Raw genomic sequence first — 26,087 nt, forward strand, 5'->3', positions numbered from 1 at the left:
TTACACACCATCCTGACTTGGAAATATATCACTGTTCCTTCAATGCTGGAACAAAATCTTGGAACTCCCTACCTAACAGCATTGTGGGTGTACCTACAGCACATGGACTACAGAGGTTCAACAAAAAGAAAGAAAGACTTACATTTATATAGCATTTTTCACACCAGACATCTCAAAGTGCTTTACAGCCAATGTAGCGTTGTCACTATTGCAATTAGGGAAATGCCAAACACCACCTTCTCAGGGAAAAACTAGGGATGGACGATAAATGCCAGCCTTGCCAGTGAAACCTACATTCTGTGAAAGAATAATAATAAAAGAAAGGCGGGGTTGATGTGTCTTTTTCTCTCTCTCTCTCTCTCTCTAGGGTTACTGATGATATTTTGGCCATGGCAAGACCATCTACACAGCTCATTAAGAAGTTTAACATCATCAAGCAGTTCAAAGGGTAGGTGCTAATCAGTGGGAAGATCATTGTAGAACACAGCTCTCTGTTCATATTTGGCTCATGAGAAGTGCAATCTTCACAGGATATGTTTGAGCAACTTGTGTTAATGGAATGCACTGTGTAAACTGCTGGGAACTGAGACTCTTGGCAGAAAACCAGGTGATTGCCTCAACTCCTTTCCATGCTCAAGGGACCAGAATGAAATGAGCATAGATATCTCAGAGGACTGGGGGTCTGGATGAGATTAAAGATAGGGAAGGTTGAGGCATTGGGGGAATTTGAAAACAAGGATGAGAATTTTAAAACAAGGATGTGAATTTTAAAATCAACATGTTGCTTAACCGCGAGCAAATGTAGGCCATTAACAGAGGGGTGATGTGTAAATGGGACATGTTTCGAGTAAGGATGTAAACAGCAGAATTTTGGAGGGTAGAATGTGGGAGGCGGGCCAGGGAAGCGTTGGAATAGCCAAGTCTGAATGTAACAAAGGCATGGATGAGGGTTTCAGCAATAGATGGGCTGAGGCAGGGTGGATTCGGGCAATGTTATGGAGGTGAAAATAGGCAATCTTAATGATGGACCATGAATATGTGGTCAGAAGCTCATCTCGGGGTCAAATATGACACCAAGGTTGTGAACTGTCTGGTTCTGTCTCAAACAGTTGCCTGGGAGAGGGATGAAGGTGGTGGCAAAGGAACAGAATTTGCGGTGGGGACCAAAGGCAATGACTTCAGTCTTCCTGATATTTAGTCGGAGAAAGTTTCTGCTCATCCAGTACTGGACATTGGACAAGCAGTCTGACAATTTGGAGACAGTGGAGAGTTCGAGAGAGGCGGTGCTGAGATAGAGTTGGGTGTCATCAGCGTGCATGTTGAAACTGATGCTGTGTTTTAAGATGATGTCACTAGTGGGCAGCATAGGGATGATAACTAGGAGGAGGCCAAGGCTAGATCCTTGGGGAATACCGGGAGTGAGAAGGGAAGCTATTGCAGGTGATTCTCTAGCTACATCTGAGTAGACAAGAATGGAACCTGGTGAGTGCAGTCCCTATTAGTCAGGGGACAGTGGTGAAGTGTCGGAGAAGCCTAGTGTTTTGTGGTTCTCTGCGGAAAATCTGCAGCCTAATCAGTACTAGGAAGGTTTGTCTCTACTCATGAGTGACTTGGGTCTGATGCAGGTAGGTTTCTTCAAAACTACTTTATTTACACTACACGCATGATCAGCTTCTAGATTATTACATCTCTCTTGTGTGTGGACTATTCCATCCTCTCTACTGAGTCTTAGCACATGACTGCTGATGTTACTGTTGTATCACGACACACATCATTATCTCACTATCATAACTATTAACTCATTATGCTACAGATATGTGAAATCAGAGGAGAGCAAGCATGATGATTTGAGATGTTGGTTGACATCACTGACTATGAGAAGTCGCTCTGAGGGAGGAGAGAAGTGAAGGTATCACCATGAGAAAATTGGCATGGTACTTAGGTGGGTGGTAGAGAACAAGGCTTTTAAATGAAAGGTGAAGGAGTGGAGCAAGAGGAGAAAGGATGAGAAAGTGCCTGAGGTGCAGGGGGACAAATAAAGGTCTGATTTTGTGTTAAGAACCACACTACCACCCACAACTGTAAAAACCAAAGGCAGATCCTTTCTTCCCACAGGTTAAACATCAAATCTGTGATAAATCTACAAGTACCTGGTGAGCATAATCATTGTGGCGACCCCTTGGAATTAAAGAGTGGATTTTCATATTTACCAGAGGTCTTCATGGAGAATGATAGTAAGTCTCATCACACAGGCTGACAGCCTTATGATCCTGGAAAAAATTTAATTATATTGTTAACAACTCCCCAATGTGGACAAAGATAAGGATATTGTTTATTGTTTATTGCCTGAATGGTTAGCCTTGAAAATGTGTAGATGGATCATGGACACTAGGTGAGCCATTCTGGTTTGCTAAGAATCCAAGGGCACTACCAATTGATTCCCCCCTCTCCCACACTTCTTATTTTTTTACTCTTTTGTGGGATGTGGGCATCGCTGGCTAGGCCAGCATTTATTGCCCATCCCTAAGTGCCCTTGTTCAGTGGGCACTTTTTTTTAAGAGTCAACCACATTGCTGTGGGTCTGGAGTCACATATAGGCCAGACCAGGTGAGGACAGCAGATTTCCTTCCCTAAAGTACATTAGTGAGCCTCTGACCTGTGCTTTTATTGAGCGAGTCTCCCCACTGGTAATAGAATCTTCTAACTTTGGGAACTATTGTGTCACTTACAACAGGCCTGTTGATTTAACTTTAATGCGGAGAACTGTAACCATGGCAACCTGCCACTGCATGCATATGATGTTGTCCTGTGACATGTTTCTATATATAACGAAAATAAAGTCATGAAGAAATATTTGTTCCTCTTAATGTTAATTTGGTTTGGATTTAATTCAGGAAATGTCAGATTCACTTTAAATATTGTAAGAGTAGGGTAGGGTGTGAAAATGAATTTGGTGGGCCTAACCCACTTCTTGAAACCTGGCACAAAAATACATCCATAATTAAGTGTATGTTTAGCTGAGCTGGTAGCGTTTCCGCCTCTGAGATAGAAGGTCATGAGTTTAAGGCCCATTCTAGAGACTTGAGTATATAATCTTGGTTTATACCCCCAATGCAGTGCAGAGGGAGTGCTGCACCATCAGAGATGTCATCTTTTGAATGACACATTGAACTGAAGCCCTGTTTGCCCTCTCAGGTAGATTAACAGATCCCATGGCACTATTTCAAAAAGAGCAAGGAAGTTCTCTGTGTCCTGGCCAATGTTCATCCTTAGCCAATATCCCTAAAACAAATTAACTGGTCAGTTATCTCGTTGTTGCACACTAATTGGCTGCTGTGTTTCTCTGTTCTACAACAGTGACTACTGCTCAATGGTAATTCTTTGATTGTGATGCACTTTGAGATATCCCGAAGATGTGAAAGTCACTATATAAATGCAAGTCCTTTCTTTATAATTGGAACTAAATTGACAATCTCACTTACAAAGTCTTTGGCTTTTTGTTTAATGGAAATTTGTTATGCTAGTCCAGTTGGGGTGAGGATAGGACTAAGGCTCAATGGCCTAGAATTTTCCCTCCTGGGCATGGGGAAAAGCCCACCCAAGACTGAACACTGACCTACTTGGTGGAGATCTCTTCAAAGCCTTTCTACGTATTGACTACATTTTCCTGCACTCAGCCAGCCCAATATTAGATTAATTGAGGGAAACCCAATATGGTAAAGGAGGCACTGATCAGCCTTATTCAGATATGACAAGTGTTTACTGCCTGTTTCAGGCATGGCTCTTGGATGCCTCTTTTGATGCCTATGGCATTGGCAGAGCACAGGCTTGGAATGTGTGCTTGTTGCTCACCCATTTGGAGCCTTTGTAAAATGGGCACGGCATCACTGAATTTCCAGCACAATGTGTCCAGCACATGCTGTACCTGCCCAAGGAGTGTTTGTTGGAAGAGTGTAAAGGGGGCTTTACTCTGTATTTAGCACATGCTGTACCTGCCCAAGGAGTGTTTGTTGGAAGAGTGTAAAGGGGGCTTTACTCTGTATTTAGCACATGCTGTACCTGCCCAAGGAGTGTTTGTTGGAACAGTGTAAAGGGGGCTTTACTCTGTATTTAGCACATGCTGTACCCGCCCAAGGAGTGTTTGTTGGAAGAGTGTAAAGGGGGCTTTACTCTGTATTTAGCACATGCTGTACCTGCCCAAGGAGTGTTTGTTGGAACAGTGTAAAGGGGGCTTTACTCTGTATTTAGCACATGCTGTACCCGCCCAAGGAGTGTTTGTTGGAAGAGTGTAAAGGGGGCTTTACTCTGTATTTAGCACATGCTGTACCTGCCCAAGGAGTGTTTGTTGGAACAGTGTAAAGGGGGCTTTACTCTGTATTTAGCACATGCTGTACTTATGCTGGGAATATTTGGTGGGTCACTGGATGCCTGGAATGTGAAGTGTTTATTTTCCGGTAGTAATTTGTTTTGATGAACACAACAAGTAACGTGATTCCCCTGCGCTGAATCTCTCCTCTCTCTCCTCACATCCACACAGCGAACAGATCCTCTGGGCTTCTGTTACAAGCTGACGCTGTGTAATTAAAGATCACCGTTTCTATTTACACTTGGCTCAGCAGTAAGTGTCCTTGTCTGAGGGATTGAATACGCAAAGCTAGCTATCACTTCCCCCAGTGTCTGGGAGGTGGGAACTCGGTTTGGGTTGGTGTTGGGGTCCTGTTGCTGACTGCAAAAAACTCATGCCTTATAAATTATTATTATCATTATTAATTTTTTAATGAATATATAGGATATTATATCAATTCAGTGGTTTAACAGACTCGAATCCTCCCAGATTAAATGACTCAGGATATGCACCATTATTGTCTCTGCACCAGGATCCATTCAGGCCTACAGACTGTCCAGTTATGGGCTTTGTACAGTTCAACTTTTGAATAAGGAAAAAAGGAAAGGAGAGAGAGAAGGAGAAGCATAAAGAAAAAGTGAGAAAGATACAAAGATAAAAAAAAATCAGAGAGAAAAAGAAAGACAGGTGCCAGATGGATTATTATCAAATTTGTCAGAAACGTCTCATAGCGTTTCAACAGACAAATTACTTTGGCCATGTCTATGTTAAGATGGTGCACATCAAGATCCCACAAGCAGTAATGAGAGGAGTAATCAGTTCATCCAATTTTTGGCGATGTTTGTTGAGAACATGAAAGCACAGTGTGAGTCTGAAAGTGTGAGTGTGGGTGAACATGTTAAATGTGAGCTGTGAGTTAGCGTATTTGTGTGTCAGCATGTGTATATGTTAGTTTGGTGCTGACTGAGCTAGTGTGACGATTTGAGTAGCAGAGTGTGAGCCTGTGTTTAACAGAGGCTGAGAGACAGTGGACACTAGGTCGGTTTTTGTTTCCTGCTGCAGCTTAGACAGATACTGGGGAGAATTTTCTCCCCGTCGGGTGGGCCGTTCAGGAGTGGGCGCGGAGCCGATCGTCGCCCGCAATCGGCTCCACACCGCCATTTTACATGGTCGGGCCAATGAAGGCCCACCCAGCGTGAAGTGCGGCTCCCAAGGCTAGCGGGAGTGGGCAGGCGGTGGCGGGAGTGCAATGACCGCCGGGTTCAATGGTGAACCGGCGGCCTGTTCAAATAGAGCGCAGGCAGCCTTACAAAGGCTGTTCATCATGGCCAACAGAAGGACTCCCCAGAGCGCTGCTGGAGAGCAGGCCAGGCAGGAGGGTAGGGCAGCGGGGCACTGTGCCCCTTGGTTTTCTGATGAGTGCCTAGCTGCCCTCCTGGAGGAGGTGGCAGCACGGCAGGAGGTCCTCGTTCCGAGGGACAGGAGGAGGAGGCTCCCCCAACCTGACCAAATGTGCCTGGGAGGAGGTGGCAGTGATAGCTCCCATGATGTGGTGCGACGCACATGGGTCCAGTGCCGCAAGCGTTTCAATGACCCCTTGTGCTCGGGAACGGTGAGTACCATGTTGGCAGAGGTCACAACACAGCAGGTAGGCTTCCCCACAACCCCTACCCTGCCACCCCTCTCCCCCCGCCCCCCCTCCCCCCGCCCCCCACCCCCCCCAAACTCTGAGTGCAGTTACAGTATTGAATCATTCACAGCATGTTTCCCTTGCTGGGTGGGCCAGCAGATATTGCCCATGCCTAGTTCACCCAGAGGGGGTTGTGCTGAGATGGGTTCTGCACCTGCAGCAGGTGTGGCACTGACACCCACAGTACTGTTTTGGGGGCTACCTCAAGGGTCTGCACCTGGGTGCAGTGCTGGAACTGTGAAACATTCAAAGTCAGGCTGCTGACTGACTGGGAGGGGAGCTTCCAGGTGGAGGGGCACCCATTCATCTACTGCCCTTGGCGTACCACGTGCTTGTGCCTCCATTTGCAAGGTTAGACCGTGTGGTGCCAAATGTGATGGAGGCAGCATCTGGGCAAGAGGGCGTCAGCCCTGGTTTCTTGGTGTGAGTGTGCAGCAGCTGCAGGGTGATGGTTCACTGGAGCCCTGCAATGTCCCACTCAGGCTGGGGTGGCAGGGATGCGATGGGAATCCAGGTTCAGGGTGGACTAATCAATGCTCCTCTCTCCTTTTCAGGGGAAGACTACACACAATGCTGCAGAGCGGATGCAGACTGGCGGAGGCCAGGCCCAGTTGGCCATAATCACCAGATACGAGCAGGAGGCGATGGAGCTGGAGAGGTGCCAAGCGTCCAGGTCCACCGGTGGTGGTGAGGCTGGGGTGCCACGGGGAGGTAAGATTGCCCTGCACTGAGGTCACCATGTGTGTCCCAGCAGCCATGACACTGCTGAATGTTCAGTGATTGAAGCTTCCAACATGGGTTGGCCATTGATTATGGAAGGATGAGCACATACTGATCCGGCGGACAGGGATGCACATTGACATTGTCTTCACTTTAACTAATCAAATGTCCTTGTCATTCCTTTCAGCATCGCTGGAGCAGGGCCGGGAGGAGGAGGCAGAGGGGCTACCTCTCACACCTGAGGGCCCTGAGCAATTGGACTCACCAGTGTCACACCATCTCTGCCAGGCAGGCACCAGTGCAGATACTAGCACCTCGGTGGGAATTAGATCTTCGGCTATTGTCCAGGGGCACAGCGGTGAGGACACTCACACTCGCTTGATGTGCAGGTGGAGACAGAGAGTACCAATGGCGCCTGCAGTTGGAGGACTGCAGGGGACCAGGTACTTGCTCGGTCGGTGGCTGATGATCTGCCTCTGGAGTTGTCCCTGAGGCAGCAGACGCTGGAAGTCCAGCAGGGTATGCGGGAGGATCTGGCGGAGATACACGAGGCAAAGTGTGGCATGATCTCCATGCTGGAGGAATCCACACGGAGCATCACCGACGCAATGAGCCTCATTGCCGCACGCCATGCTTCCTCCATGGAGAGTGTGGCGACTCTTGTGGAGAGAATCCTCCAGGAGAACAATCAAGGTTTCCTGGGGTTGCACTCGGACCTGCAAGCCCTCACAGCGGCATTGACTTCAGCTGGTTGGTGCCAGTGTGGGAGATGGTTTGGGCACCAAGTATCCCAGCTCGGTGCCCATCCATCAGTGGTGAGCAGGGAGGTCTGAAGCGACCTCCCGTCGGCGCAGGAGCTGCCTGTTGTCTCTGTGAGCTCCTCTCAGGGCACTCTGGATGAGCGCAGCAGCTCCTCTGCCCCTCTGCCAGTGACTGTGGGATCTGGTGAGGCTGTGGCGACTGGGGAGATGCCAGCTGTGGAACCGGCAGCTCCCTCCCAGGCGGGGCCATCAAAGGCTCCATGGGCCAGAGGACGCCCGCCAAGATCATCAAGGCCAACAGGACAGCACAGTGAGCAGGCTGCCTCAGATGCCAGTGCCAGCGAGGGGTCAGTACCAAGACATAGCTGCCGGAAAAATAAACTTACGGCACCTTAGTCACACTATGGGCTTCTCACTGGTGGTTTTATGTCCTGCTATTAGTTAATGACCACTTGGTGTGATGTGTAACACCTCTGCATTCATTTCATTTTCTGCTTCATTTTGTTAATTCATTAAATTTTGATATGCGAACATGGCTCAGAGTGATTCCTTACTTCTGCAGGTGGACGGGAACTCATGATGTTATGAGTGACTTGTTTGTCATTGAGCTTTATTGACAAGACAAGTAGTTAATATTCCTAACCAGGCAGATGTTGCTCTCAGGTATCGAGTATGGAGCCTGCAGCCCTGGCGTGTGTTGGAGTCCATCTGTGGTGGGCTAGCTGAAGGTTCGTTGGATTAAAGCCCCCTAGGTGCCCCTGCCTCCCTGGAGGATGCCCAGGTCAGCATCTATCCCCTCAGCGTTCTCCTGTGCATGCACTGGACCTCAGACATATTGAGGTAGCTGCTTCGCCGCCTGTAAACCCTGGCAGCAGGATAGTGGCATCTTCTGCAGCCTCTTCCACCTTGATCTAGCTTTTGGCCCTGTGCCCCTTGTGCCTGTGCCTCTCCTCCCAAAGGTGGCTCCCCTGGAGGCTGAATGTGGACTCCTGGCCTCCTCCCCCTTCTGGCCCTCCCTTCCTCCTCAGAGGAGGTGCCTCCAGTGGAGAGCACAACTCCCATTCCCAGGGTAAGGGAAGGCTTCCTGAAACCAGCAAGGCCCCAGAAATGATGTTTACTCAGAGTCCTGATCTGAAACCTGTTACTCCTCTCCAAGCAGCTGTGAAGAGTTTTGAAGTATTCCTGTTCACACAGGCAGGTATCAGTAACTTTAAGTATTAAATGTCTGACAAATAACACTCGTGACCCCACTCACCCCTCTTATCCCGCCCATGGATGAGGTTTATACAGATGTGTCCTACCCGCCTGCCTGCTGCGCCCGGGCGACAACCTGAAGATCGCACGGGCCCTGAAAAATTGGCGTCAGTTGCTGCTTCAAGGGCCTTAAGTGGCCCATTATTTAATGGCGCGCGCACATCGGAGATCATCGCCCTCACCAAAATTTTGCGATGGCGCACGGCGATGTCGGGACGCTCACCTGACGTCACCGGGCGTCAATTTATGTGTTGGCATGTGGGGCCCGCCTCCGCATGCCAACGAGAAAATTCTGGCCACTGTGCGTGCTACAAACACACAGGCCATGATTGACTGACTGCTACAAAGATACTCAAAATGATTGTACTCGAAGCAGGACTTTTCCCAGCTTGTTAAGGGGAGGGGAATCTTTCTTTCCCAGACAACTGGCCATCCTATAATTCTCATCCATGTTTTCTCATTTGCAGTTTACTTCTTTAACTTTGGGATGGCAGATTTTGGAGTGTCCTCGCTGGTTCGTGTGCTGGACGCAGTGAAGGTGACATCGTTTGCGGTACAGGAGGGCAAGGTGGCCGTGCATTGTCACGCAGGGCTCGGGAGAACAGGTCCGTTGGGAGAACAATTCCTCTAATCAGGCCACTGAAGACACACAGCAGGTCAATTAGACCCTGTAAGGGAGAGATAGAGCAGGATCTCACGTCAGAAACTGATCCCATTGCACAACCGAAAGGCTGTGGATGTTGCGGTGCGGTGGAAGGCGTTCGGGGTTGGGAAAGGAGGGTGGATGGTGGTGATTGACTGAGGTTGGGATGGATAGATATTTGTTGGATAAGGATGTCAAGGGATATGGAGAAAAGGGGTGGATAGAATTGGGATACTGGTCAATCAACCATGATCCAGGTGAATTGTGGAACAGGTTTGAGGCATTAAATGGTCCCCTGCTGGCAAAACTTGCTCCATTCCTCCCATGTCAGTTGAGGCTCAGTTGGTAGCACTCTTGCCTCTGAGTCAATAGGGGTTGTGGTTCAAATCCCTCTCCAGAGATTTGAACACAAAATCTAGGCTTAGTGCAATACTGAGGAAGAGCTGCACTGTCAGACATGCCGTCTTTCAGATGAAACGTTAAACAGAAGCCTCTCAGGTGGATGTTACAGACCCCATGACACTATCTGAAGAGGAGCAGGGGAGTTCACCCTGACGCCCTGGCCAATGTTTATCCTTTAACAAAAATAACTTTAAAAATGTGATCTGGTTATCATATTGGCGTTTGTGGGAGGTTGTTGTGTGCAAATTGGCTGCTGCATTTCCTACATTACAACTGTGGTTATGTCTCAAAAGAATTAGTTCACTGGCTACACTTTGGGACATCCTGAGTTTGTGAAAGGAATAACATAAATGTAAGACTTTTGTTTCTCTTTAATAATACACGTCAAAATGAGTCGAGTATACTGACTGATTATTCGTATTGTGTTATCAAAAATAGTTACAGACTCACTTTCTGCGCATAACCCTGGTTAACAGGTTTACTGATTTTATTTAACTCCCATTATTTCCTTCCTCTCAGATGTAACAAGCCCAGCATTTATTGCCCATGCCTAGTTGCACTAATAAGGTGGGCCTTCTCCCTGAACCACTACAGTGTGTGTGGCAATGTGACTCACACGGTGTTTTATCTTTATGGGTGCTGAAATGAATAGCTGATTGAATTTAAGGGTGTATATTCTGATCAGGCACAAACGCTTAGTACCAAGTTTCTATCTGTACTATTTTAACATGTGCAGCCTTGAATTAGTTCTGAAGAAATGAGCATGTATCCTGGTGGCTTAGTCAATGGGACCTGAAGGTTGCAATGGTACAAGGAATCAGAGAGGAAACAGCAGTGGCTTTGGTCACAGTTTTTCAAGGAGACAGAGGTTAAACTTGGTGACTATGGCCCAGTTATTCTAACATTAGCCGTGAGCAAAATCTTAGAATCCATGGCCAGGATTTTATGAACCCTCCCACCCGGCAGGGTCCCGCTGAACTGAATGGAAATTTAAATGGCTCACTGCGTCCACCAAGGGGAGACACGCACTGGCAGGACTGTAAAATCCTGGCCCATGATTCATTCCATGTTGGTGTTTATCCTCCACATGAGCAGTGGTCCCAATCCCATGTTCCCATATACTTTTACTTCCCTTTCCTTCAAACAACTGTCTTCACCTGTTCTTCAATATTGATTGTTCTGCGCTTCAATAACAAACACTGTGTAGAAAAAATTCCGCCTGCTTTCTGGGCTAAATCTCCTACACTTAATTTTAATGCTTATGTCTCCTCGTTCAAGACCCATCAATCGCTGGGAACAGCCTGTCCTCACACCTCCATCAAATTACTCCATATACTCTCCTCTGTTCAAACAGAAGTGGCTCCAATTCTTCAAGGTATACTTTGTATTTGTATTTCCTCATACCAGGCAGCATGCCAGTGAGCCTGTACTCTATCCTCTCTATTGCTTCAACTTCCCCTCTATAGTGTACAGCAGAAAACTGCTCAAATGAAAGTTAGTGTTTAACAAAAGGAGTTCTTTTGAAGAAGTAACCAATTGGATAGTGTAGGAGGTGTATATTACATGGATGAGTGAAGAGAAGTTTCAATCCAGTAATTGACAACTACCCTTAACTTTTCCCATGAACATATGGTTGCACTTAACTCAGCACTAGACAGACTTAAGAGGAGCAAATTTCTGGAAATACTTTGGGTCATTCAGCATCTGTAAAGAGAAAAGACAAACATTCAATGGGTTCAAAGATGTGCAAAATGTTCCATTCTTCATCCCCGATTTCCATTGCTTCACTACAGGCGACCATGCCTTCAGATGTCTTGGCCCTAAGTTCTGAAATTTTTTCCCTAACTTCTCCAGTTCTCCTCCTTCAAAATTCTCCTTAAAACCTACTTCTTTGACCAGGTTTTTGGTCACTTGTCATAATATCTCCTTATGTGACTTGGTGTCAAACCTTGCTTGATAATCATTCCTGTGAAGCATCTTAGGACATTTGACTATGTTAAAGGTGCTATTTAAATGTGAATTGTCATTTTAATCTTCACTTCACTGAGCATAAAAAGCAAACCCAAAGTAAGAGAAACTCACCACCCATTTCCTTGCTCTTTGATAGGAGTCTTGATCGCCTGTTACCTAGTGTACGCCACGCGGGTCAGCCCCAGTGAAGCCGTACACTTTGTCCGGATCAAACGCCCCCGCTCCATCCAGACACGCACTCAGATAAACTTGGTTTTTGACTTTGCCCAGTTTGTGGACTCTCACAGGACAGTTTTCACGAATGTCAGCTCGCACGACCACCCCGTCACCTTGCAGCAGTACCTGCACCGGCAGCGGCACCTCCTGCATGGATATGAGTCACGGCATCTCAAGCACGTGCCCAAGCTTGTGGACTTCATCTGCAAGAGGCTTCTGCAGATAGCGTTCGACAAGGAGGATTCCATCACGATGCAGGTGGAGATGCAAAGGGAGGTGAGTGACCAAATAATGACTCTGCACATCAGAGAGACCATCGCTTCCTTTGCCACCTCACCAGAGTTTCTCCTAGCAAACCAGGAGCCAGAAGACCCCGACAATGCACTGAGGCCCTCCGCCTGCGTGGCCGGCTCATTGGGACCAGTGACTTTGACTGCTGGGGGCACAGAAACTCAACACCGCAAACGGCCAGGATTATTACGGACCTTCAGCGACTCCAACCTCTCTGGAATCATTCACAGATATCAAACACAGGTAATCTGAGCCATGGCTAGATCACTGTCAGGAGTTGACTGTAATCCAGGACTCATAGTAATGAGAGTATCTGCAAGTGAATTACAGGCTGGAACCTGATTAAAGGGTTTGGGCGGGGGTGGGGGAAGGGGGGGGTGCATAGTGATGGGGGGAGCGGGGTTCATTTATAGAATTTTGTCACATACAGGATCTGCTGCAGTAAGGATGATAAATGTGTGGGTAGCGTACATGACCGAGTAGAGTGTACATGAGCTGTGGAAGTAGATGGAATGTGTGGGTAGCGTACGTGAGCTGCTGATGGAGATTGAATGTGTGGGTAGAGTCCATGATCAAGTAGGTTGTATATGTGCACTGGCAGGATCGGTGTTGCTAGACCAAGTGGTCTTTTCTCATTCTGTGCCAGTCAAAGCCTTGATGTTTCCAGAATGGTGTTGCTAGAGTTGAATCTTATTTAAGATACTTCCTGATCTTTTATTTTAGCCAAGGATAGCAGTGTCACTTTTAGGAAGCTGATAGTTATGTCAATTTTCTGGAAGTTCAGTTTAACATTGGTACAGAGCAGGGACAGATGAAGGCTGCAAGACAATTTAATGCTCCCAGTCCCATCAAGCCAAATATGTTGAGTGACTGAACCTGTGGTTAAATTCTCCTTTAAGGATACCAATGGGCAGCGACCTTTGTCAGTGGGTCAATGTCGAGCTGCAGCTTCAAAGCTTGGCCTTGTTGGGCCAAGTAATCCAGTGAGACGTTCTAGCAGCTGTGAAGGAAAGGAGAACCTTGTGAGAGGCTGGAGCCTGGCACAGACTGACCAGGAAGCAGGACTCAAGCTCGCCAGGCAAGGAAACTCTCTACTGAGCGATACCAGCTTTGTGTCTACAGCCAAGAGGAAGGTATGGACTGGTATCAAATGGAGGTGTAGTGATCAAAGTTAGTACCACATCACACACAAACTCATTTTTCTCTTCCCCTCTATCCTTTATCCACTTTAATTTTGTTTACATAGGATTACTTACATTATACAGCACACTAACAGGCCATTCAGCCCAACTAGCCCATGTCGGTGTTTACATTCCACTTGACTCTTTCTCCCATCTTTCTTTATCTAAATCTATCATCTTAACCCTCTATTCTCTACTCCCTCATATGCTGGTCCAGCAATACATTTATACTATTTGCTTCAACCACTCCCTGTGGCAGCGAGTTCCACATTCTTTGAGAACGAGTTTTCTCCCGAATTCCCTATTGGATTTCTTGATGACTATCTTATATTGATGGCCTCTAGTTATGCTCTTCCCCACATGGAAACTTTCGCTCTGTATCCACTCTATCAAAACCTTTCATAACTTTGAAGACCTCTATTAGGTTAACCCTCTGCCTCCTTTCTTCAAGAGAAAAGAGATCCAGCCTGTTCATCATTTCCTGATTATATGTACCCAAGCACTTCTGGTATCACCCTTGTAAATCTTCCCTGCACCATCTCCAGTGTCTCTATATCCTTTTTACATTAGAACCGCACACTCTACTCAGTCTAACCAAGGATCAAGACAGGTTTGGCATAACTTCCCTACTGTTCAATTCTATCCCTCTCAAAATAAAGCCTAGTGCTTGGTTTGCTTTCTGTGACCTTGTTAACCTGTGGTGATTGGCATATTTGTACTTCAGGATTGCTTTGTTCCTCCACCCCATCTAGAGTCATACCTTCCATGTAATAAATGATGTTCCATTTCTTCCTACCAAAATGTACTACCTCACATTTATCTGCGTTGAGCTTCATTTGTTAATTATTTACCATGCTGCAAGTTTTTTAATGTCCCTATTAATGTCGGGTTAAAAAGAAAACTGACCTCTCACGAGTCACCTCCACTCCTGCTTTATTCAAGCTGCTTAATCTCTACGGAAGTGCAGTTACTTAATAGGGATGACATCTTCCAGACGAGACGTTAAACTGTTTGCCTTCTCAAGTGGACATGAAAGATCTCATAGCACTTTTTCAAAGATATACAGGAGAGTTCTTCCTGGTGCCATGGCCAATATTTATCCCTCAACCAACATAAGTAGAAACAGATTATCTGATGATTTATCATATTGCCATTTGCAGGGCATTATGTTGGCAAATTGGCTGCTGTGTTTCCTACATTATACACTTAAAAAGTACTTCCTTTGCTGTAAAGAATTTTCCTAAAGTTGTGAAAGATGCTTTATAAATAATTGCTAAGGGAGATTATTGATGTTCCCAATTCTGTCTTCACTTGACACCTACACACAAGTGCAATCTTTGCAGTAGATGTCACTGGAGAGTGAATGGGTGGATTCTAGCTGCATAGATAAAGCCTCATTGCACCCCCCCTTACTTTTACCCCATTTGTGATCAACTAAGATTAGCACAAACCAAAGATCAAATACTCAGATACTCATTGCATAAATCCATTGATCCACTGATTCCTGGTTGAGCTCTGACCAATAAAGAAAAAGAAAGGACTTGGATTTATTTAGCACTTTTCCAACCTCAGGAGGCCCCAAAACCAAGGGTTTATTTTTTTCACGAGTTGTAATGGAGGAAAAATGGGAGCCAATTTGCACACAGCAAAGTTCCACAGACAGAAATGTGCTAAATGGCCTGATCACCTATTTTAGTACTGATGGCGGAGGGATACATTTTGGATAGGATGCTGGGTCAGCTCCCCTGCCTTTCTTCATTATGATGCCTTGTGATCTTCTACATCCACTAAAAAAGCAGATGAAACACCTGTTTAACATCTCACCTGAAAGGTGGCACTTCCAGTGGTATAGTGCTCCCTCAGTGTTGCACTGAGGTGTCAATCTGGATTATGTGCTCAAGGCTCTCGAGTGGGACTGGAGCCCATAGCCTTCTGACTCAGAGATGAAAAGGCTACCACTGACCCAGAGCTGACACCTGTTCCTTTGGGACTGATGTTACATGGCACTTTATCTGGGAGATCACTGTCCAACAGCTCCTGGTTTTCTGCCTATTTGAGTAACTGGATTTCCCAACTATTCCCTGCTATTTCCCAACTGTCATGCTCAAGAAGCATAGCTGCCCTTTGGGAATGGCGCATTGGGAATGGGCCCTAATGAGAGTCAGAACTTGGAGTGGCCCCACATCTGCCTCAATCCAAGTGTAGAGTGACGCTCCATCAGATTATTGGGTAATGGGGGAAGGGACAAGTGGACACCAGCCCACAGGCCAGGGTTTTACAGCCACTCCGTGGCGTGTCTCCCCCTGGCAGATGCGGTGAGCAATTTAAATCTCAATTCAGTTTGGCAGGAACGTAATATCCCACCGGGCAGGAGGGGCCGCAAAATCCAGGCCATGGTGTCAGTCCCTGAGCTTAGTCGCTAGTGAGGGGCCTGGAAGCTGATTGGACGTTAGGTCACAAACCAATCGCAATGCCAATGTCTGTTATTTTACTCTTATTTTTATTCTTTAGGCCAAAATCTATTGGAGCCACTCAGTAAAAGATTTGGGCAGAAAAATAGATAAACATGGGCCCCTCCTGGAAATGGTTGCCAGGGCGATGTCAGAGGGACCACCAGTGGAGAGCGACATGTTGGTGAAAGTCCGTCTCTGGAAGGTAAAGAGTCACATGGATGTTCTCTACCCTGGGACTGATAGCTCATTCAAAGACAAGATTAGATTAATTTCTTTCAGAATATGGTATTTTGGGATCGAGCATTTGAGTAATTTGAGGCATGACATGTAATGCAGTATTCTCGGAAGGATTTTACACCTATTATTCCCAAAGCTCTTGATTACTGTGGCTTTCCTTGTGTCACACCTTGGTCTGTGGTAGACTGGGTGATAGAGATTGATTGCTTTCAACACCTCTATTATCGTATCATGTGACAACCAGGATGGTAGAAGGTGAACTAGATGGACCAGGGTCTTTTTGTGTCTTGCGCCCCCAACCAACCTATTCTTCCATCCGTGTCCTTTTAGACATTCTCCTTTATGAGTGCTATGGAACAGGTACACCTTAATGAAAGTAATGCTTAGCAGGGTCCACTTTCCTCTAGTCCTGTTGCAAGCATGGACACATCATCATCTTGAGAATGATCTGTATGATAATAACCTAGCAAACAACAGAAGAGAAAGTTTCTGCCTGACCAACCTCATTGACCTGGTTACATAGAATTATATAATATTTACAGCACTGAATCAAGCCATTCAGCCCAACTAGTCTATAACCAATGTTTATGTTCCACACAAGCCTCCTCCCAACCTACTTCATCCAACTCAATCAGCATATCCTTTTACTCATTTCTTCCTAACAGGTTTACCTAGCTTAAATGCACCTATGTTATTCTTCTCAACTGCTTCACGTAGCAAGTACCACATTCTAATTCACTTCCTGAATTGTCTATTGGATTTATTGGCAACTATTGTGCACTTAAGACCCCAAAGCCCTGTCTGCCCTCTCAGGTGGATGTAAAAGATCCCATGATGCTAGCTTGAAGAAGAGCTGGGCACTTCTCCATGTTGTTCTGGCCAACATGTCCCTTAATTAACACCTCAAAACAAATTATCTGGCCAGTTATCCTGTTATCATTTTGGGAATTTGCAGCATGCAAATTGGCTGCCATGTTACTGATATTACTGCAGTGACTACACTTGGCTGTAAAGTGGTTTGGGACATCCTAAGGTAAATCCTAAGGTAAAAGGGGATGTGATGGTGTAGTGGTATTGTCGCTGGACTAGTAATCTAGACACCCAGGGCAAATGCTCTGGGGACCTGGGTTCAAATCCAACAATGGCAGCTGGTGGAATTTGAATTCAATAAAAATCTGGAATTAAAAGACTAATGTTGACTGCTGTAAAAAGGTTCACTAATGCCCTTTAGGGAAGGAAATCGGTTGCCCTTATCTGGCCTGCGTGTAAATCCAGACACATAGCAAGGGTGCAGAATGTAGTCTGGGTGGGGGACTTGGATGTCCATCACCAAGAGTGGCTCAGTAGCACTGGAGCTGGCTGAGTCCTAAATGACAGAGCTCCTAGACTGAGTCTGCAGCAGGTGGTGAGGGAACCAACAAGAGGGAAAAACAGACTTCACCTCATCCTCACCAGCCTGCCTGCTGAAGATGCATCTGTCCATGACAGTATCAGTAGGAGTGACCACCGCACAATCATTGTGCAGATGAAGTCCTGCCCTCACATTGAGGGTACCCTCCATTGTTTTGTGTGGCACTACCACTGTGCTAAATAGGATAGATTTCGAACAGATCTAGCAACTCAAGACTGGGCATCCATTACTCGAACACAATCTGTGACCTCATGGCCCAGCATATCTGCCACTCTACCATTACTATCAAGTTAGGGGATCAACCCTGGTCCAATGAAGAGTACATGCCAGGAGCAGCACCATGTATACCTAAAAATGAGGTGTCAACCTGGTGAATCTATAACACAGGACTACTTGTGTGCCAAATAGCATAAACAGCAAGTGATAGACAGAGCTAAGTGATCCCAGAACCAGTGGATCAGATCTAAGCTCTGCAGTCCTGCCACATCCAGTCATGAATGGTGGTGGACAATTAAACAACTCACTGGAGGAGGAGGCTCCACAAGTATCTCCTTCCTTAATGATGGAGGAGCCCAGCACATCAATGTAAAAGATAAGGCTAAAGCATTTTCTACAATCTTCAGCCGGAAGTGCCGAGTCGATGATCCATCTCAGCCTCCTCCGCAAGTCCCCAGCATCACAGATGCCAGTCTTCAGCCAATTCGATTCATTCCACATGATATCAAGAAAGAGCTGAAGGCACTGCATTCTGTAAAGGCTATTGGCCCTGACAATATTCCGGCAATAGTACTGAAGACTTGTGCTCCAGAACTTGCCGTGCTCCTAGCCAAGTTGTTCTAGTACAGCTACAACACTGGCATCTACGTGGTTATGTGGAAAATTGCCCAGGTATGTCCTGTACACAAAAAGCGGGACAAATTCAGCCCGGCCAATTACTGCCCCATCAGTCTACTCTCGATCATCAGTAAAGTGATGGAAGGAGTCATCAACAGTGCTATCAAGCAGCACTTGCTTAGCAATAACCTGCTCACTGACGCCCAGTTTGGGTTCCGCCAGGGCCACTCAGCTCCTGACCTCATTACAGCCTTGGTTCAAAAATGGACAAAAGAGCTGAACTCCAGAGGTAAGGTGAGAGTGACTGCCCTTGACATCAAGGCAGCATTGGACAGAGTTTGGCATCAAAGAGCCCTAGCAAAATTGTAGTCAATGGGAATCAGGGGGAAAGCTCTCCGATGGTTGGAGTCATACCTAACACCAAAGATGATGGTTGTGGTTGTCGGAAATCAGTCATCTTAGCTCCAGGACATCACTGCAGGAGTTCTTCAGGGTAGTGTCCTCGGCCCAACCATCTTCAGCTGCTTCATCAATGACCTTCTTTCCATCATAAGATCAGAAGTGGGCATGTTCACTGATGAGTGCACAATGTTCAGCACCATTTACAACTCCTCAGATACTGAAGCAGTCCATGTCCAAATGCAGAAAGACCTGGACAATATCCAGGTTTGGGCTGACAAGTGGCAAGTAACATTCGTGCCACACAAGTGCCATGCAATGACCATCTCCAACAAGAGAGAATCTAACCATCGCCCCTTGATGTTCAATGGCATTACCATCACTGAATCCCCCACTATCAACATCCTGGGGGTTACCATTGACCAGAAACTGAACTGGACTAGCCATATAAATACTGTGGTTACAAAAGTAGGTCAGAGGCTAGAAACCCTGCGACGAGTAACTCACCACCTGACTCCCCAAAGCTTGTCCACCATCTATGAGGCACAAGTCAGGAGTGTGTTGGAATACTCCCCGCTTGCCTGGACGAGTGCAGCTCCCACAACACTCAAGAAGCTTGACACTGTCAAGGACAAAGCAGAAATTCACCAAGGCTCCATAGACAGCACCTTCCAAACCCATGACCACTACCACCTAGAAGGACAAGGGCAGCCAACAGATGGCAACACTTGGAAGTTCCCCTCCAAGTCACTCAACATCCTGATTTGGAAATATATCGCCGTTCCTTCGCCGTCGCTGGGTCGAAACCATGGAACTTTCTCCCTAACAGCACTGTGGGTGTACCTACACCGCATGGAATGCAGCTGTTCAAGAAGGCAGCTCACCACCACCTTCTCGAGGGCAATTAAGGGATGGGCAATAAATGCTGGCCCAGGCAGTGAAGCCCACATCCTGTGAATGAATTTAAAAAATGCCAGTATCCATAGAATGAATTTAAAAAACTGTGGTTTGCATCAACTACCTGCACATTGCCTTTTCCTTTCTGTTCCTCCCTCACTCTCTCTGTCTTACTCACTCTCTCTTTTTGGCTGTCTGTCTTTTTCTCTCTGTCATCCATCTGTCTGACTCTTTATCCATCTCTCTGTTTCTGTTTCTCACTGCTTCTGACTCTGTTCTCTCACCCTCTACCCATCTATCGATCCCTGTCTGTATGTGTGCCTCTCTCTCTCTCCGTGTGTCTTTCTCTTTACCTCTCTATCTTCCTGTCTCTCACTCTCTCTGTATCTCTATCTCTCTATCTAGTCTATATCTTTGTCCGTCTCCTCTGTCACTGTTTGCCTTTCTATCTTTTTGTCTGTCTCTTTCTTTCTCTGTCTGTCTATCTTTAGCTTTCCCTTTGTCTCTTTCTTGCCCTCTCTCAGTCTTGATCTCTGCCGATCTTTATCTTTGTGTTTCTCTCTGTCTCTCTCTTTCTCTATATCTCTGTCTGCTTGCCTCTCTGTCTCCATCACTCTGACTCTTCATCCATCTCTCTCTCTCTGTTTCACCGTCTCTTACTGTTTCTCTCATCCTCTCTAGAATCCTCTCCCTCTGTCTGTCTATTGCTCCCTTTTTCTATATGTCTCTTTCTCCCTCTCTGAATGTCTGTCTCTCCATTTTCCTGTCTCCTTCTGTTCCTCCCTCTCTCTCAGCTTCTCTCTCTGCTCTCCCTATCTCTCTTTGCCTCTCTGTCTGTCTGCCTCTATTCTAGTGCACCAGCCTGTTCTACACAGATTGATATTGCAGCTTTAACGGGCCTTTGTTCTTTCTCCTTCTCCTGAAGGTGGAGCTAAACGAAAATGAGGGGGCCTGGGGCCGCCTGGCTACAGAGGAAGATCCCAGGATTCTCAGCACGTTGATGTGGAGCTGGCTGGAACATCTCAAGGTTGATCATTCTGTCTGGACAGGACACAATCCATAAGTGCAGCAGGATTGATGCAATGAACCATGGGGCTATATATATTACATTAGTTTCCCAGTTATAGGCTCCCACAGCCATTGGCAAAAGCCTCATGCATTTGCCCTTCATTTTAAGACTGATGTCTAGGAGGAACTCCCAATGATTTTTATTCATTCTCTGGATGTGGGCATTGCTGGAAAGGCTGGCATTTACTGTCCATCCCTAGTTGTCCTGAAAAGGTAGCAGTAGACTTTCTTCTTGAACTACTGGTAGAGGTTTGATACATCAAGTGGTTTGCTAGGCTACCTCAGAGGGCAATTAAGAGTCAACTATGTTGCTGTGGGTCTAGAGTCACATATTAGCCCAGACGGGGCAAGACCGGCAGGTTTCCTTCCCCAAAGGACATTACAGAACCTGTTGGGTTTTTTTTTACACCATCCAACAACTTCCATGTCATTTTTACTGATCCCAGCTTTTTACTCCCTCCTTTTCCAAACTACCACACTGGAATTTGAACTTAGGTTTTCTCGATTATTAGTAACCTCTGGGTTACTAGTTCAGTAGTATAACCACGACAGTACCGTAACCTGCCCTGGGCATGTGTACATGAATCCTTCCCTGCTGTGGGTTAAAAATTAACATCATTTCATAATTTCCCTTGGAGAACAGTGTGAAGTGATGGAAGGAGTTATGAATAGCCTCAGTACCTCTGGCTCTGCATAGAAGAAATCTACCTGTATCGCAGGTCTTGGTCACTCACTGGGAACTCCTGTTGGGAGTGTGGACAGAATCAATCCCATACAAAAAGAGACTGGTCACTCTAGTGCGCCAGGATAGAGCTCAGGACTGTACGCCTGACAACAGTCTGCCCTTTTTGGAGAGAGCTGAGAAAATTGGAGATCCAGGGAACATGAGAGAGAGATAACAGGGTTTATTATGTCTTTAGATTTTCTGGTGATTGATCCTCTTTATTCCCCTCTCTAGGAGCCAGTGCTGAGATCAGAAGATGTAATGACACTGCTGTCTAAGCCCATAGTTAAAGGGGCCCCTTGGAATCTGGAAAAGGTGAATTCTCCTTTAAATAGGGTTCATGCATAGCGTGACCTCAACCTCCTATAGTCATTTTAACACAGCAGGAATTGTCTGAGAATAGTGAAAGTTCATCCATGGCATAAAATGGGGTCATATGTGTGTGTGTGTGTGTGTGTGTGTGTGACTGTAAGTGTGTTATGTTTTGGTGTGGCTATCTTAGCGTGTACAGACATATATTATTGTGTGCATATGTGTTAGAGTTTGTGTTAGTATATTTGTGTTCATGTGTATATGTATTTTAGTGTTTGTGTGCTAGTATGCATATGTAGGTTAGTATGTGTATGTGTTACTGTGTATGTGTGTTAGTGTAGTGTTTATGTGGGTGCTTTTAGTGGGCAGAATTTTATGGACCCCATTGGGAGTGTCCAGAACAACTCCCTCATGGGTCCCTTTTCCCAACTGGAGGCAACTCCAAGGTCTCCCCTAACCCCCTGCTGGTGTACCATCTCCCCCTGACCTTTGCAACCTGACCCTCACCTTGCGGGGCGGGGGTGGGGGTTGTGGGGGGAGGGGTGGGGGGCCTCCTCTCTTGGCCTTGCCGAGAGACTCCCGGACTTGCCTCCATCCTGGGTTCCCGGCACTCTGTTCCGATGTAGTCCCAGCAGTTACCATTGCTCTCGGTGGTGCTGCTCTCTGAGGTGGGCTTCCCTCCCGAGATGGGAGTGGTAGGCCTGCCTTAACCATTTAATGCTCCACAGAGTGTTAACTAGCTGTGGGGCAGCCATTAGGAGAGGGGGGAGCATTCCTCGCCGACTTTTTGGTGGTTGGGCGGGAAACAAATCCAGCCCAGTTAGTATAGATATGGGTTAGAGAGTATGTGTGTATATTACTGTATGTGCTACCGTGTGTATGTTAGTGTGTATATGTGAATAAGTGTGCTTGTGTTAATTGTGTGTATATTAGTGTGTATATGTGTATGTACCTAAAAGTGCATAGGTGGATATATTATGAATTTGGGGGTAGAGGTGCCTATGTTGGGTACCCCCTACCAGTAAAGGCTGAATGGGATAGCATAAGTAGTAAGCAGAGGGGGTGGCAATTGATGTCCGCCCACTAAACAGAATTTGTAAACCTCTTGCAGTCTCCTGGGGTTTTACATCCAGACATTGGTAACCCCTTCTCTCCCCTGTTAATGGACTATGCACTGGGATTGGAGGCTAAGAGCTTGTTGGTATATCTTGGTCTATCAGCTTCCAGTCCCTTGTAGGCCAAGGCCTAGATAGTCCCACGATTGGGAAACCTCGCCCTCAATCCAGCCACTCCTCTGTTGGGGGTTCCTGGATATAGGGAAAACAGAGGTTGCACCTCTCATAGGCCATGTGGGAACACTTGGATACAGTAGAAGACCTGAGGGAACTGAGGAATTTCAGCCTCCATGTGGTTTGGGCCCTTTGTGAACTTGTATATTTTTGTGCTTAGGTCTAGGAATCTGGGCAACTATTTGTTCGCACATCACAAAATGATTCTCAACATTTCCCTAATCCTTTGTCTTTCAGTGTCGGGAAGAGACAATCAGCTGCATCTTGGATTGTATCAGTAAACTCACTGGCATGCCCTCTGCACTGGAAGATTCCATAATTCACCGACTGATCCGAGCTCTAACTCAGGTACGGGCTTTCAATAAATATCACTGGTCAGGTAAAGACTGGGAGCTACAGTGGGGTACACCTGTGACCTTGCACCTCAAATTCACCTCACATACATGCACTCAGATTTACATACACATACAAACACATATACATACATGGGAACACACATATACACGAGGACTTGCACATATACATATAAAACCCAAGTTTATCGAAGCCTTGAACATTGATTTCATTGAAGGTGTCAGCTTTGATTCAATGGTACTCTAGAACAAGGGTTCAAGTTCAACTCCAGAGACTTGAGCCTATAAACTAGGCTGACACTTTAGTGCCAAACTGAATGTGTGGTGCACTATCAGCAGTGACATCTTTTGGATGAGACCCTGTCTACCCTCTCAGGTGGCCGGTAAAGGCCCAATGGTACAATTTTAAAGAGCAGGAGAATTCTCCCTGGTATTCTGCCAATAATTATCCTTAAAACAACATGCCTAAAACAGATAATCTGGTAATTTATCATTGTAATTAGTGTGACCTTGCTGTGCACAAATTAGCTGCCATGTTTTCCCACATCACAATAATGACTATAATAAAAGGTGCTATTAGGCAAGTTCTATAGGGAGCTTCTTCTCTCAAGCTGCTCCAAAGAATGGAAGAATAATTGATTTGTCTGAAATTCCCTCTCATGGTTTTCTCCACCTCCTTGCATATTTTTCTAAGCTTCAAATAGCCCATTTCACATGAAACTTCCTTCCTGTTAAAATCAAGATTTATCCCAATCTCACCTACTCTAGCTCAGATTTACTCAGGTCTTCAGAAATATGGAATTCCCCCAATTTTCCTTCCTCTTTCAAGCTGAAGGTTTTTACAGTCCAAATTCCTGATTTCACTCACTTTCTCTCCTACTCTTACTACCATTGTAGTGACAATCATTATATATATATATACACAAATACACACGTCACTAACACACACACCTATAGGCCTTTCCCCGGTGTCCTTCACCAGGCCCCTAACCTTTCACCTGGTATCCTTCACTTTGGGCCTCGACCCTTCACCTGCTTTCCTTCACTACGTCCCTTGACCTTTCACCTTGCTCCTTCTGTATGACCCTTGATCTTTCACCTCTTGTCCTTCATTTTGAGACAGGAACCTTCGCCTGATCTCCTTCACTATGAGCCATGATTCTTTCCTTAAATAAAAGCAAACAATGGATGTCATTGATTTTTATCTTATTGTTGCAGAGCTGTGAGGAGGATGTGATGCGTTTTGCTACTTTGTCTCAGAAACTGAAAATGATCATCAGGGAAAAACGCTCACATTATCTCTTCAACAAAGGCGTGGTGAAAACAACAACAATGGTGAAGATATCCTCACATGGGAAGAGCAAATGAAAATAAAATTCACTGGTTTGAACCTCTGTAAATTTTTACCAGTTACTGCCATATATGTCAGTGTTTGGAGTTTTTAGAATGTATGGTGGTGAGGGAGATAAGGTGGGTAGGACTAGCTAGAGGTAGATGTCTGCTGAACTGAGGCAGTTAACCTCCTGAGTTAGGGGTCAGTATATCTCCCTGTGCCCCCCAAGTCATAGCTGAGGATAGGCTCAGAGAGGGAAGGACCCTGTTCATTCTGATTTTATTCCTCTAAATTGGCTCTGCTTTCCGGATTGGCACTAAGGGGAATTCTCACATCCAGTGGTATGGATGACCGCCCCCTCATTATTTGGGATGTGGAGCCCATAAAACACTTTCCCCCTGTGCAGTCAAGGTGGGGATAAAGATGGTTAAGACCATGGAAGGAGCGTTGAGGTTGCAGCTTATGGTTAGTCTGAAAAAGTGGGGAATATTGCACTGTAGTCAATTACTTTCCTGAACTCGGGACAACGCGGAGGGAACTTTACTCTGCATCTAACTTGTGTTGTACCTGCCTTGGAGTCTTTGAAGTTTTAATGGGAGAGAGAGACCCAAGTTCCTAGTTGTTCCCTTACTGATGTTCTTGAGGTAATGTTGAGCATGTAACAGCAAACAGTTCTTATATAATTGTACCTGTATATTTGCTGCAGTCTTTAATGACATAGTTCATCTGTATGAATTCTGCCTGAGTTGTAATTTATTAAACAAGCCTGGTACTGCCTCACATTAAAAAGTGACTGGAGCCAGTTCAGTTAATTCTTATCCTGAATAAACAGTGGGCGGAATTTTCCATGCCCGCTGGTGTTGGGCAAGTGGACAATATGGTGGAAAGGCCAAAAATTAGTTTCACGCCATCGTGAAACACGTTTGCAACCCGTCCGCTCCATCCGTCAATGGCAGGCCGCGTTTCCCACCACCGCATGTTGGGAACTTCATTGTAATACATCTGCCTATCATTATAGGCCCAGCTCACCAGAATCATCTCCCCATGCTCGATCATCCGAGTGACTCAGACATGTTTTACAACTGAACGTAAGTGATGTGCACCTGGCGAGCAACGATACACTTGGGATTTTGAGGTTTGTTTGCTTATCTTACTTCAAAAAGCATTCGCAGTCATCAGCGTCAGGCTTCACAGGCAGCACCACATCGCGTTCAAAGGGGCTCACAGGCAGGTCTCTACCTACCAGGCCAGCCGTAAGGCAGGGGTGGCTTTTCAACAGTTGCAGGGCTATGGCTTGCTTGGG

General features: G+C 46.1%; 1 protein-coding gene across 2 annotated transcripts; it reads left to right on the forward strand.

The window, feature by feature from the left end:
- The first annotated feature begins 372 nt into the window (after positions 1-372).
- On the forward strand, positions 373-25,576 carry LOC144687275 (protein tyrosine phosphatase domain-containing protein 1). Of its 2 annotated transcripts, XM_078553132.1 has the most exons (10): positions 373-448; positions 2,116-2,234; positions 9,238-9,375; positions 11,923-12,536; positions 13,193-13,426; positions 15,986-16,129; positions 20,631-20,732; positions 21,732-21,812; positions 23,336-23,446; positions 24,670-25,576. In XM_078553132.1, exons 1-10 carry the CDS (start codon positions 390-392, stop codon positions 24,817-24,819), a joined length of 1,752 nt encoding a protein of 583 aa, XP_078409258.1. In that variant the 5' UTR covers positions 373-389; the 3' UTR covers positions 24,820-25,576. The 2 variants fall into 2 exon arrangements, with proteins under 2 accessions (XP_078409258.1, XP_078409259.1); XM_078553133.1 differs by lacking the exon at positions 9,238-9,375.
- The last annotated feature ends 511 nt before the right edge of the window (positions 25,577-26,087 follow it).

Source organism: Cetorhinus maximus, chromosome 12, assembly GCF_964194155.1.
Source record: "Cetorhinus maximus chromosome 12, sCetMax3.hap1.1, whole genome shotgun sequence".
Classification (NCBI taxonomy): Eukaryota; Metazoa; Chordata; class Chondrichthyes; order Lamniformes; family Cetorhinidae; genus Cetorhinus; species Cetorhinus maximus.